Source organism: Pseudopodoces humilis, chromosome 24 (genome assembly GCF_049639895.1).
Source record: "Pseudopodoces humilis isolate 2021_Gansu_Grassland_sample_001 chromosome 24, ASM4963989v1, whole genome shotgun sequence".
Taxonomy (NCBI): Eukaryota; Metazoa; Chordata; class Aves; order Passeriformes; family Paridae; genus Pseudopodoces; species Pseudopodoces humilis.
In genome coordinates this window covers 6151387-6164405 of record NC_142223.1, presented here as the reverse complement: position 1 = coordinate 6164405, position 13019 = coordinate 6151387, and the positions used below count along the sequence as shown (strand labels likewise).

General features: G+C 49.0%; 1 protein-coding gene across 2 annotated transcripts; it reads right to left on the bottom strand.

Moving 5' to 3' along the window:
- Nucleotides 1-2191: 2191 nt before the first annotated feature.
- On the bottom strand, nt 2192-9786 carry RNF223 (ring finger protein 223). 2 transcript variants are annotated; one of them, XM_005530483.3, is made up of 3 exons: nt 9690-9767; nt 6501-6606; nt 2192-4174 (listed from the first exon to the last, which is right to left on the bottom strand). In XM_005530483.3, the coding sequence occupies exons 2-3, from the start codon at nt 6550-6552 to the stop codon at nt 3357-3359; spliced, it is 870 nt and encodes a 289-aa protein (XP_005530540.3). In that variant the 5' UTR covers nt 6553-6606; nt 9690-9767; the 3' UTR covers nt 2192-3356. The 2 variants fall into 2 exon arrangements, with proteins under 2 accessions (XP_005530540.3, XP_087922723.1); XM_088066597.1 differs by lacking the exon at nt 6501-6606 and having other exon boundaries at nt 9690-9786.
- Between the last annotated feature and the right edge of the window lie 3233 nt (nt 9787-13019).

The following is a 13019-nucleotide window of genomic DNA, read 5'->3' as shown; positions in this document are numbered from 1 at the left end:
AGCAGAGGGGTTCCCATGGCTCCTCAATTCAGTTTTTCTGTAAATTCCAATCCAAATCCCGGGGTTTCGCAGGATTTTTGTGTCTTTCCTTCCCCTCTTCTGTGGCCAGGGAGTCTCCACTTTTCCCTCTTTGTGTCTTTTATCCCCTCAGCAGCGTTTTCCAAGGACTTTCTGCATCCCACGAATCCCACAGGGCTGAGGTGACGCCCCTGGGGGTTGTTCCTCATGGACTGCAGCGTTTTCCCTGCTGGGAATCCACAGAAAATCAGCCTCGAGCAGGATGTGGATTGATAAAAGGAGTGGGAAGGACAATTCCATCACTTTCCTTTGGATCTGAAGGGCAAATTCAGAGGTCTTGGGCAAACCCAGGACAAATGCATGCTGCTTCCCAGAAAAACCAGAAATCCCAGGAAATTGCTTCCCAAAAAAGCCAGGAATCCAGAAATTTGGATAAGAAGGAATCAGGTGTGTGAAATCGAGAACATTTTGGGTCTGAAGGGCAAATTCAGGGGTCTTGGGCAAAACCAGGTCACATTGATGCTGCTTCCCAGAAAAGCCAGAAATCCCAGGAAACTGCTTCCCATAAAAGCCAGGAATGTCCCCAAGGAAATGCCCTGGATCCAGCATCTCCCACATATCCTGGCTGACAAAACCAAGTCAGCCAAAATCTGGGAGAAGCTCCCAGGACTGGGAATCTCAGTGGCAGGAGAAGGAGCAAGGACAGCACAAGGGTCAGCATTCCCAGGGGTTTTTTGTCCCGGGAACAATCCAGGGAAGCTGTGCCCTCTCCGAACCCTCATCCCTGAGGAACGAGCTGCTCCTGCCCCGGCAGCTCCCAGGGATTCCCCAGCTGGACACGGAATCCACCAGGGTTTATTTTGGCTCCGAAGCCGCTATTTTTGACCTGCCGGGGATGTCAGCGGCCGTGTCCCGGTTTTTATTCCCTCTTGGACAGCGGCCTCCGCTTCCCCACCCAGCACCGGAAAGAGCCGGATCCAGGGCCTTCCTTGGAATTCCTGGATTTTATGGGAAGCAATTTCCCGGGATTTCTGCCTTTCATGGGAAGCAGCATCCATTTGTCCTGGGTTTGTCCAAGACCCCTTCAAATCCAGAATGTTCTTGATTTCACACACCTGACTCCTTCTTATCCCAATTTCCTGGAATTTCAGGCTTTTATGGAGAGAAATTTCCTGGAATTTCTGGTTTTTCTGGGAAGCAGCATCCATTTTTCCTGGGTTTGTCCAAGACCCCTGAATTTGCCCTTCAGATCCAGAGAGTGCTTGGTTTGTGGGAGGTAAAACCCACCTGACCCCTCATAGTCCAGGGGGTTGGGATGTTGGGATGTTGGGATGAGAGTGGGGGGCTCGCCCTGATGCCACCATGACTCCCCAGAGCAGAGATATTTTGGGATAAAACCCTTGCCAGCCTGGGATACTGGGATATTGGGGATCTGCCCATTTGTTTTGATCCCTTGGACTCAAATCTCGGTGGAGTCGGCACCAAAATCCAGATTTCCAGAGGGGTTTGGGCAGTGAGGGCCTAGCTCCAGCTCCAGCCCTGAGCCTCAAATTCTGGGGTCGGTTTGGGGCTCCTCAGGACAGGGAAGTTCCCTGATCCCTGTCTGTGTGATCCCTGCTCCACCAAAATCCATGGAAAAATCCCTGTTCCCTGTCTGTGTGATCCCTGCTCCACCAAAATCCATGGAAAAATCCCTGTTCCCTGTCTGTGTGATCCCTGCTCCACCAAAATCCATGGAAAAATCCCTGATCCCTGTCTGTGTGATCCCTGCTCCACCAAAATCCACGGAAAAATCCCTGTTCCCTGTCTGTGTGATCCCTGCTCCACCAAAATCCACGGAAAAATCCCTGTTCCCTGTCTGTGTGATCCCTGTTATGTTGAAATCCATGGAAAAATCCCTGTTCCCTGTCTGTGTGTGCCAGTTTTGGGGCTCTGTTCCAATTGCTGAACCCCCAGAGCAGTTTTGGGATCTGAAATCTCATCTGGGACAATTCCCCCCCCAACCCCAAAATGGGAGAAATTGGGAATTTTCCGGATAAAGTGCCCTGGGAATGCAGCTGGAATCGCAAGGGAAAAGGGAGCAATCCTACCCAGGGACACCTGGAATTGTGGAAAACACAACTGAATCCGTCCAGGCGTGCTCCTTGCACACAATAAAACACAAAGAATTAAATACATAAAAACATGGAATTTTTTGGGAATGGGAGCCGGGAAGTCTCTGGGAATCCCTGGCACATCCCTGTTCCAATAAAAGCAGCGTCAGCCACTGGTGGGGTCTGAAAGCGGCGCTTTGGAGGATGAGGAGGACAAAGCTGTCCCAATAAACCGGGATTTTTTGGCAGCGGGGAGAGGTTGGGGTGTGCTTTGGTGACTCCAGGCTGCGCTGGGTTTGTGCCTCTGCCTGGAAAATCCTCTTCCAGAGGGACAGCAGGGATTTGGGAGCATCTTCCTGGGAAAATGAGTGGAGCGGGTGCTGGGTTCTGTGGGAATGCGGATGGGATGAGCTCGCTTCGGCAGCTCCACCTCCAGCACCAGGGAACCTTCCCAGCCTCTGGAATGCGGCAGTTTCCCACCTGTTCATCCAGCCCTCCCCATCCCAGCTCCTCGAGGGAATAATTCCGGAGCTGCTCCAGCTGGCAAGAAGAAAAAAAATCCCTTTATTCCCTCAGGAACTCGAGGAAGGAGATGCCGCTGCCGTGGGGGATCCCGCGCTTCTCCTGCTCCCCGAGCATTCCAGGCCCGGATTCCACGGAGAGCCTGGCAGGGAATGCGCAGGGATACTCCAGGGACACGGGGGGGGTGGTGCGGGGTCTGCCGGCCATCCCAGGAACTCAGCGGGCGTTCCCAGGAAAGGGAATTGTCCTGTTCCTCATCCCCATGGAGCCGAGCAGATCCAGGAATTGTCCTGTTCCTCATCCCCATGGAGCCGAGCAGATCCAGAGGCTCCTGGTGCTGCTGGGAAGGGATTTTGTCCCAGAAGTTGCCAGAGCAGCAGGTCCTGTCCCTGTTCCCATCCCTGAGCAGATCCAGAGGCTCTGGCACCACTGGGAAGGGATTTTGTCTCAGATTCTGCCAGAGCAGCAGTCTTACCCCTGTTCCCATCCCGGAGCAGGGACCAGCCCTACAGGAACGGGGGCTGTGTCCCAGCCGCTGTCAGGAGAGCAGGTCCTGCCCCAGGTCCCGTCCCCGAGCCGCTCCGGCCCTACAGGAACGGGGATTTTGTCCCAGGTCCCATCCCCGAGCCGCTCTGGCACTGGAGGAATGGGGATTTTGTCCCAGCCGCTGTCAGAAGAGCGGGTCCTGTCCCTGTTCCCGTCCCGGAGCAGCTCCAGGGGTTCCTAGAGGAACGGGAGCTGTGTGGCCGCCGCCGGTGCCGGGGTGGTTTTGGGGGTGAAGAATTGGGGTCTGGCGGGGCGGCTGAAGCAGCGCAGGTTGCCGGTTTTGAGCGCGCACTGCACGGGCCACAGCACGATGCAGAACAGGATGAGCACCAGAGCCGAGAGCAGCACGATTCGTTTCCAATCGTCGCACAGCTCGCAGCGGGACAGCCTCCCCGCCAGCCCCGGCGGCGGCGGCTCCGCGCTGTCCTCCTTGCTCATGGCCACGTCGATGGACAGGCACGACTCGGGGTTCTCGGCGTCGTCCGAGGCCCGGCGGCAGCAGAGCTTGGTGCCGTCCATCCAGAGCAGGCGCTCCTGCTGCTGCTCGGGGGGCAGCGTGGCGAGCAGCGGGCGGCAGGTGCGCAGCCCCGGCGCTCCCCGGCCCGGCAGAGCCGTGGGCTGGCGGCACAGCGGGCACGGCAGCGGCTCCCCGGGCCCGGCGGGGCCGGGCAGGGCCGCGCTCAGCCTCGCCACGCACTCCAGGCAGAACACGTGCGAGCACTGCAGCACCTTGGGCGTCTTGAAGGCGTTGTCGTAGCTGGTGAAGCAGATGGAGCACTCCACCGGAGAGGCCGGCTTGGGCGAGCCGGGGCTGGCCGAACCCGGGGAGCCTCCCCGGCCGCCCCCCCCCGGCGAGCTCAGCACCAGCGGGCTCAGGGGCACCGGCGGCGCCGCCGGCTCGGGGCTGCTCGGAGAGTCCGGAGTGCTCGAGTGCCACAGCTGGGGGAAACACGACATGACGGAGCCCCCGGCCAGGAACAGAGCCCTGGGAGACTCTGGAAAAGAAGAACGGCGTAGGGTGGATTATTTTATTTTATTTTATTTTATTTTATTTTATTTTATTTTATTTTTCTATTGTATTTTTCTGTATTTTATTTTATTTTATTATTCTATTGTATTTTATTGTATTTTATTTAATTTCATTTTATTTTACTTTATTTTATTTTTCTATTGTATTTTTCTGTATTTAATTTAATTTACTTTTATTTTATTTTATTATTCTATTGTATTTTATTGTATTTTATTTCACTTCATTTTATTTTACTTTATTTCATTCAATTTTATTTTATTTTATTTTATTTATTCTATAATATATATAAATTTTTATATCAATATACTACAATATATTAACATATTATATATGATAGATCTATCTATATAAATAAAAATATAATATTAATAAATGTATAATGTAGTACATATATTATATATCATATAATTCATATATCATATGTTAATATTATATTTTTATCTAGATTTTGTTTTACTTTCTATTATTTTCTCTTATTATTTTCTTATATTATTACTTATGTTTTATAATTCTATTTCATTATTTTCTTTTATTCTTTTCTTTTTATTATTTTCTTTTATTCTTTTATTATTTCCTTTTATTATTTCCCCTTATTATTTTATTTTTATTTTATTTTATTTCATTTCATTTCATTTCATTTTTTCTTATTTTATTTTATTTTATTTTTTATATTTTTTTTTATATTTTATATTTTATTTGATGTTTTCTTATTTTTTCTTATTTAATTTTTTTTTCTTATTTTTCTTGTTTTCTAATTTCATTGCAAACTCCCTCCCCGCGCTGGCTCCGAGCCCTCCCCGGAGCCCTTTGTGTCTCTCCCGAGCTGCGGCAGAGCCGGGAAGGCCACGGGAGCGAAACCTCGGCATTCCGGTTTCCGTTTTCCATGGATTTGGAGCCCTGGAGCTGCTCAGTGCAGAGCTCCACGTTGCACCCCCAGCGTGAGCTGCTGCCTTCCCACTGCCACCAGTTCCTCTCCGGCCTGCGAACCGAGAGGAATGTTCCCAGAGATGGGAACAGAAGGAGTTGGGGGCAGCAGATTTGGGGTGAATTCCTTCATTCCCTGCAGCTGGAATTGCAGGATTAACCCCCAATCTGCAAATGGATCCAGCTCATAAAAACGGGAAAACCCGTGAGCCGTGCTCCACTGGGGGGGGCCCATTTTGGGGGATCCATTTTGGATGAGTCCATTTTGGGGGGATCCATTTTGGGGGTGATCCATTTGGGGGGATCCATTTTGGATGAGTCCATTTTGGGGGGATCCATTTTGGGGGTGATCCATTTGGGGGGATCCATTTTGGATGGGCCCATTTTGGGGGGGAATCCATTTTTTGGGGGATCCATTTTGGATGGGTCCATTTTGGATGGGCCCATTTTGAGGGGGATCCATTTTGGATGAGTCCATTTTGGATGGGTCCATTTTGGGGGATCCATTTTGGATGGGTCCATTTTGGATGGGTCCATTTTGGATGGGTCCATTTTGGGGGATTCATTTTGGATGGGTCCATTTTGGGGAGTTTGTCTGCCCTAAATACACCTGAAGGCCCTTCAGGAAACAGATGGCCCCAATCCCAGAAATTCGGGTACCAAACCCCTCCTGTCCCTTCATTCCCCTCGGAATCACCAAAATTTGGGTTATTTTAGCAACACCTGCAGCTCCACCTGCATCCAGATCCAAATTTCAGCTCCTTTCCCTATATTCCTCTCGGAATCATCCAAAATATGGGTTATTTTAGGCAAAACCTGCATCCAGAGACATATTTTGAGCTCCTGTTCCTTCATCCCCCTCAGAATCACTGTAAATTTGGGTTATTTTAGGCAGCACCTGCAGCTCCACCTGCATCCAGAGGCAAATTCCAGCTCCTGCTCCTTCATCCCCCTCGGAATCACCCAAAATTTGATTATTTTAGGCAAATCCTGCATCCAGAGCCAAATTTTGAGCTCCTCTTCCTTCGTTCCCCTCAGAATCACCCAAAATTTGGGTTATTTTAGCAAAACCTGAATCCAGATCCAACTTTCAGCTCCTGTTTAGGAGTTCAGGAGCCTCAATCCCAGAAATTCAGATTCCAAACCCCTCCTTTCCCTTCATCCCCCTCGGAATCACTTTTCATTCTTCCCATTTGGTCTGGAAAATGTTTTTGTTTTTTTGCCTCTGGTTTTAGGGAGCCCCAAGGAGGCGTCGGGAGAAGCGAGGAACCTGCAGGGATCCCTCCGAGCCTTTCCCGCTGGAACGGGAGCGACGTTCCCACCAAAATTCCTCCCTTTTGGGCGGAAAAAGCACGAGGAGGACCTACCCCGGGTGGTGCCCCCCGGCAGCCGGGCTGGGAGGAGAGCAGAGGATTCCATGAGGGAATCTCTGATTCTGGGAATGCCTCAGGGATTATGGAGCATGAGCCAGGCCTAAGAGACAGACAACACTTTTCAGCGGGGAGATAACGAGGGGAAAAATGGGGTTTTTTTGGGATTTTTGGGAGGGAGCCGCCCGGGGATGCTGGAATTCCAGAAAAAACCTGGGAAGGGAGGAAATGAGGGGTTTTTTTTTCCCAGCAGAGATGGTGGAATTCCAGGCCTGATGCTGTCACCGAGACACAGGGAGAGCCACGGGAATTCTCCGAGGTTCCGGAGGTTTTCCCATGGGAAAGGGGGAACTGCCTGAGCCCGGCTCTGGAGCAGAACCCCAGGATCAGAAAACTGGGGTCCAAACCATTCCTGCACCTTCATTCCCCTCGGAATCACCCAAATTTGGGTTATTTTAGCACCACCTGCAGCTCCACCTGCATCCAGAGGCAAATTCCAGCTCCTGTCCCTTCATCCCCCTCAGAATCCTCCAAACTTTGATTATTTTAGGCAAAACCTGCATCCAGAGCCAACTTTTGAGCTCCTGTCCTTTCATCCCGCTCGGAATCACCCAGATTTGGGTTATTTTATCTCCACCTGGATCCAGATCCAAATTCCAGCTCCTGTCTGGGAGTTCACGAATTCCAATCCCAGAAAATCGGGTTCCAAACCCCTTCTGTGCCTTCATCCCCTTCATAATCCTCCAAAATTTGGGTTATTTTAGGCAACACTCACAACTCCACCTGCATCCAGAACCAAAATTCAGCTCCTGTTCCTTCATCTCCTTGGAATCTCCCAAAATTTGGGTTATTTTAGCAAAACCTGGATCCAGAGGCAAATTCCAGCTCCTGTCTGGGGGTTCGGGAACCCCAATCCCAGAAATTCGGGCTCCAAACCCCTCCTGTGCCTTCATCCCCTTCGGAATCCTCCAAACTTTGGGTTATTTTAGCAAAACCTGGATCCAGAGCCAACTTTCAGCTCCTGTCCCTTCATCCCGCTCCGAATCACAAAAATCTGGGTTATTTTAGGCAACACTCACAACTCCACCTGCATCCAGAGCCAAATTCCAGCTCCTGTCTGGGAGTTCTGGAGCCTCAATCCCAGAAATTCAGGCTCCAAACCCCTCCCGTGCCTTCATGTCCTTCATAATCCTCCAAATTTTGGGTTATTTTAGCTCCACCTGGATCCAGAGCCAAATTCCAGCTCCTGTTCCTTTATCCCGCTCGGAATCACCCAAACTTTGGGATATTTTGGCACCGCCTGCAGCTCCCCCTGCATCCAGAGGCAAATTCCAGCGGCTGTAGCCGGCAGCAGCAGGAAATTCCTGGTGCCAGCTCAGCTTCCCGGGAACAGTTTTGGGGATGAGTCAGGATCCTCCCGGCTGGGAGGAGGCAGCGGAGCCGGAATTCCAGCCCGCAGCTCCTCCCGCATTCCCGTCCTCATTGCGGCGCCCAGAAACTCCAAATATTCCCCACATTCCACAAGGAAAAAAAAGAGGAAATTAAAAATCTCTGTGGTTTGAGGATGAGGAATTCAGCCCTCTCCCTTCCCTTCGGAATTTCCTCTTTTTGTGCTTCTCTTCATTTAAATACGGATTTTTTGGGGGGGGAGCAACGTCTCCTTAAATTTAAATTTGATTGAAATTGAAATTAAATAATTCAATAATAATAATAAATATATAATTACTAATATGTAATATATATAACCTATAGAATATAGAAAATATAATATAATAAATATAATAAATAAATAAAAATAATTTAAATAACTTAAATAATTTATTTAAATTTAAATTAGGGTTAAATTTGGGGAATTTTCCAGCGAGTTTAGATCGATTTTTTTTTTTTTTTAAATTTTTTAGCTGCAGCATGGATGCCGATAAATCCCAAATCCAAGCCCAAACTTCCAAGATGAGGAAAACCTGAGGGAGTTTTTGCTTTTTTCTTTTTTTGGGGGGGGGTTTTAAATCTTCTCTTTTGTAGAACCCGGTCCATTCAATCTAGGTTTGTTTTTTTTGCAGTTCCAGGGGGTTTTCCCAGGAATTTTCAGGAATTCTGAGCAGTGAGGGAAACCGGGAAAGGGAGAAGCCTCGTCTCGCTCCAGCTCTTATTTCACAACCTGAATTATGAAATTTCAGGAGGTTTTATTGGTCTGGGCTGTGTCAGCTCCAGCACAGCAAAATCCTGACATTAAACTCCAAATTCAGCCCCAAAATTTGCTTTGAAATAAAAATCCGAACTTTCCTTTGCGCTCCTCGTTTGCCAAACGCGGCCCTGACCCCCCGGAAACCTCTCGGGTTTAATAAATGGAGATTCTGCTCATTTTCCTCGTTTCATTCCATGGAGTTTTGGTTGATATTTTGATTTTTGGGGTTTCTGGGGATCACTTGGAACACGGGGATTTGGATTGAGCCGAGGAGAGCGCGGCTGAGACCCGGAATTCCGTGGGATGAGTCAGCCTCCCCCTTGCGTGGAATTTCAAAGGAATTTTTTGAGGTTTTGAGGGTTTGATTTTCTGATTATTTTTTAAATTCATCCTCTCCTTTTCCCAGCCACTTTTCCAAAGCTTCGGGAATGCTGGGAAATGACGAAGCCGTTCACAAAGGAAGGAATTCCATACTTTTGGTCAGTTCTAGGGATCTCTTTACACCATAAAACCAGACAGAGGGGCCAGGCTTAAAATGGGATTTGGGATTTGTCCTGGTCCAGTGATCCCACTTCCAACAATCCCAGTTCCAGTGATCCCTAATCCAGTGATCCCAATTCCAACAGTCCCAGTGATCCCAGTTCCAACAATCCCAGTTCCAGTGATTCCAGTTCCCGTGATCTCGAATCCAGCAATCCCTGTCCCAGTGATCCCAGTTCCAACAATCCCAGTTCCAGTGATCCCTAATCCAGTGATCCCAGTTCCAGCCATCCCTAATCCAACAATCCCATTTCCAGCATTCCCAGTCCCAGCAATCCCAGACCAGTTTCTCTCCCGCGGGCTGATCCCATCCCATGGATCCCATCCCACGGATCCCATCCCATGGATCCCATCCCACGGATCCCATCCCACGGATCCCATCCCACGGATCCCATCCCATGGATCCCATCCCACGGATCCCATCCCATGGATCCCATCCCACGGATCCCATCCCGCTGTACCTGTGCAGGGCTCTCAGCCAGACCGGATCATGTCCCGGCAATCCCCACTCCCTCCTTCGGAACCCTCGCTGGCGATTCCAGCCGGGATCGCTCCCCGGGTTCCGGAGCAGGAGCGGCGGGGCCCAGGTGTGTTTATACCGAGCCTGGGCTGCCCTTCCTGCTCCTCCAGCCCTTCCCCATCCTCTGAATCATCCCGGCACAAACAGCCTGGAATGCTGCCAGAGGGGACCCAGCCGCGGGAAAACAGGGACTGATCCCTCCCTGCCGCCATGGGAATTCTGCTTTCCAGGGGTTTCCAAAATTTTCCATCCATTTTCATCATTGATCCCTCTTTTCCAGGCTGGGAAATTCCATTATTCAAGGGGTTTTTTTTACATGTCTAGAATTTATCCCTCTTTTCCAGGCTGGGAAATTCCATTATTCAAGGGGTTTTTTTACATGTCTAGAATTTATCCCTCTTTTCCAGGCTGGGAAATTCCATTTTTCAGGGTTTTTTTTTTATATATCTAGAATTTATCCCTCTTTTCCAGGCTGGGAAATTCCATTTTCCAGGATTTTTTTTTACATTTTCCATCATCTATCCCTCTTTTCCAGACTGGGAAATTCTGCTTTCCAAAATTTCCTGTCATTTTCCATCCATTTCCATCATTGATCCCTCTTTTCCAGGCTGAGAAATTCCATTTTTCAAAAAATATTTTCAAAATATTTTTTTATTTTAAATATTTAAAATATTTTCCATCATCTATCCCTCTTTTCCAGGCTGGGAAATTCTGGTTTCCATTTTTTTTCCCCCTGTTATTTTCCATCAATTTCCATCATTGATCCCTTTTTGCCAGTCTGGGAAAATCCATTTTTCAGAGTTTTTTTACATTTTCCAGAATTTATCCCTCTTTTCCAGACTGGGAAATTTTATTTTTGAGGGGTTTTCAAAATTTTCTGCCATTTTCCATCAATTTTCATAATTGATCCCTCTTTCCCACTGGGAAATTCTATTTTTGAGGGTTGTTATAATATTTTCCATCATTTATCCCTCTCTTCCAGACTGGGAAATTCTGCTTTCCAAAATTTCCTGTCGTTTTCCATCCATTTCCATCATTTATCCCTCTTTTCCAGGCTGGGAAATTCCATTTTCCAGGGTTTTTTTAAAATATTTTCCAGAATTTATTCCTCTTTTCCAGGCTGGGAAATTCCATTTTCCAGGGTTTTTTTAAAATATTTTCCAGAATTTATTCCTATTTTCCAGAGTTTTTTAAGAATATTTTCCAGAATTTATTCCTCTTTTCCAGGCTGGGAAATTCCATTTTCCAGGGTTTTTTTACATTTTCCCGAGGATCAGGAGTGGCGCCGTTATTCCCAGGTGGAGAAGAAATGATCCAGAGGCAGCTGGAGCCATGGGATTGCTGCTGGGGAAGGAGGAAATCCTGGAATCATGGAAATCCTGTCGCAAAAGGGCGGGAATCCAATCCAGTCGCTCTCCCAGCACTAAACCCAAGGAATTCCCCAAAGGAATGGGGAATTCTGGAGAATCTTGGAGACCCTGGAATTCCCTGGGAGAGATGGAGAGAAAAATTCCCCGAGGAAAATCCCTCTCCATGTTCCTTGGAGGCCCTGCAGGAATTGGGGTCTGGAATTGATTCCTTCCCTAAAAATTGAGAAATTGGGAAAAATCCCATCTGGAATTGCCTTGTGTCCCTAAAAATCCGCAAAAGAAAGGAATTGGGGTCTGGAATTGCCTTCTCTGCTGGTGGCTCTCCCTGGAAGAGATGGAGAGGAAAAGTCCCAAGGAAAATCCCTCTCCATGTTCCGTGAAAGCCCCTGGCAAATCCTGGAATTCTCTGGGAGAGATGGAGAGGAAAATTCCCCATAAAAATTCCTCTCCAGGCCTCTGCAGATCCTGGAATTCTTCAGGAGAGATTAAGAGGAAAATTCCTGAGGAAAATCCTTCTCCATGTTCCTTGGAGCCCCCTGGCAGATCCTGGAATTCTCTGGAAGAGATTGAGAAGAAAATTCCCAATGAAAATCTCTCTCCTGCAGCCCCTGGAATTCCCTGAGAGAGACTGAGAGGAAAATTCCTGATGAAAATCCTTCTCCAGGCCCCTGGAGCCCCTGGAATTCCCTGGCAGAGATTTGCTGGAATTCCCAGGCCATCCAGAGGGAACGTGGGGCTTCTCCTGAGCTGGGCAAGGGAAGGTTGGGAGAATCCCGGGACAGAAACAGGGAATGGTTTGGGGTTGGGAAAGGCCTCCAAGCCCATCCAGGGATTCCTGGAGGTCCCTCTGGAGCCTTTTCCCGGTTCATTCCCGGTTTTCACCAGCAGCGAGGGAAGGAGGTTGGGAGCTCTCCCAACATTTTAATTGTCCCGGTGAGGATCCCGTGCCGGTTCCGGGGGATGAGTCACTTCCCGCCGCGCACTGACGGCTTTGGGAATGACCTTGGGAATGCCCTTGGGAATGCGGTGTCAGAGCCTGGGAATGGCGCCAGGGCCCTCGTGCTCCCCCTCTCCCGGATTTCCTTCCGTAACCAAATCCTCTGGCCCTCTGCTGGCAGAATTCCTGCTTTTCCAGCCCTGGATCCATGGGAATTCTCACAGCCAAGGGATTCCTCATTCCTGCTTTTCCAGAGGTAGACCCAAGGGAATTCCTCAGAGCCAAAGGATTCCTTGTTCCTCCTTTTCCAGCTCTGGATCCATGGGAATTCTCACAGCCAAGGGATTCCTCATTCCTGCTTTTTTAGCCCTAGATCCATGGGAATCCTTACAGCTGAAGGATTCCTCGTTCCTCCTTTCCCGGAGGTGGATCCAAGGGAATTCCTCAGAGCCAAAGGATTCCTCATTCCTGCTTTTCCAGCTGTGGATCCATGGGAATCCTCAGAGCCAAGGGATTCCTTGTTCCTGCTTTTCCATCCATGGGAATCCTCAGAGCCAAGGGATTCCTCATTCCTGCTTTTCCAGCCCTGGATCCATGGGAATTCTTCACCCCACACCGGGCGTGGTTTGCACTGCCCAGAGCACATCCAGGCGGGAAGGATGAGTTGGAATTCCAAGGAATCCCACAAATCCCAGCAAATAATTCCACCTTCCTCTCTTCCAATGAATCTTTCAGGCCTTGATTGGTTCTTGAAGGAACAAAGTGGAAAATCAAGAGGAAAAAATCCACTCCGTCCATTCCGAGGGAACGCCCCAGCCAGCCTGGGAATGCCAGGAAAGTCAGGGATTGAGGAAAGGGAATGGATCTGTCTGGAGAAATCCCAAATTGGAGCCGTGAGAATGGAAAACAAATCGCTCCAAGATCTAACAGAGAGATCCAGGATCCGGATCCAAACCAGGCTCGA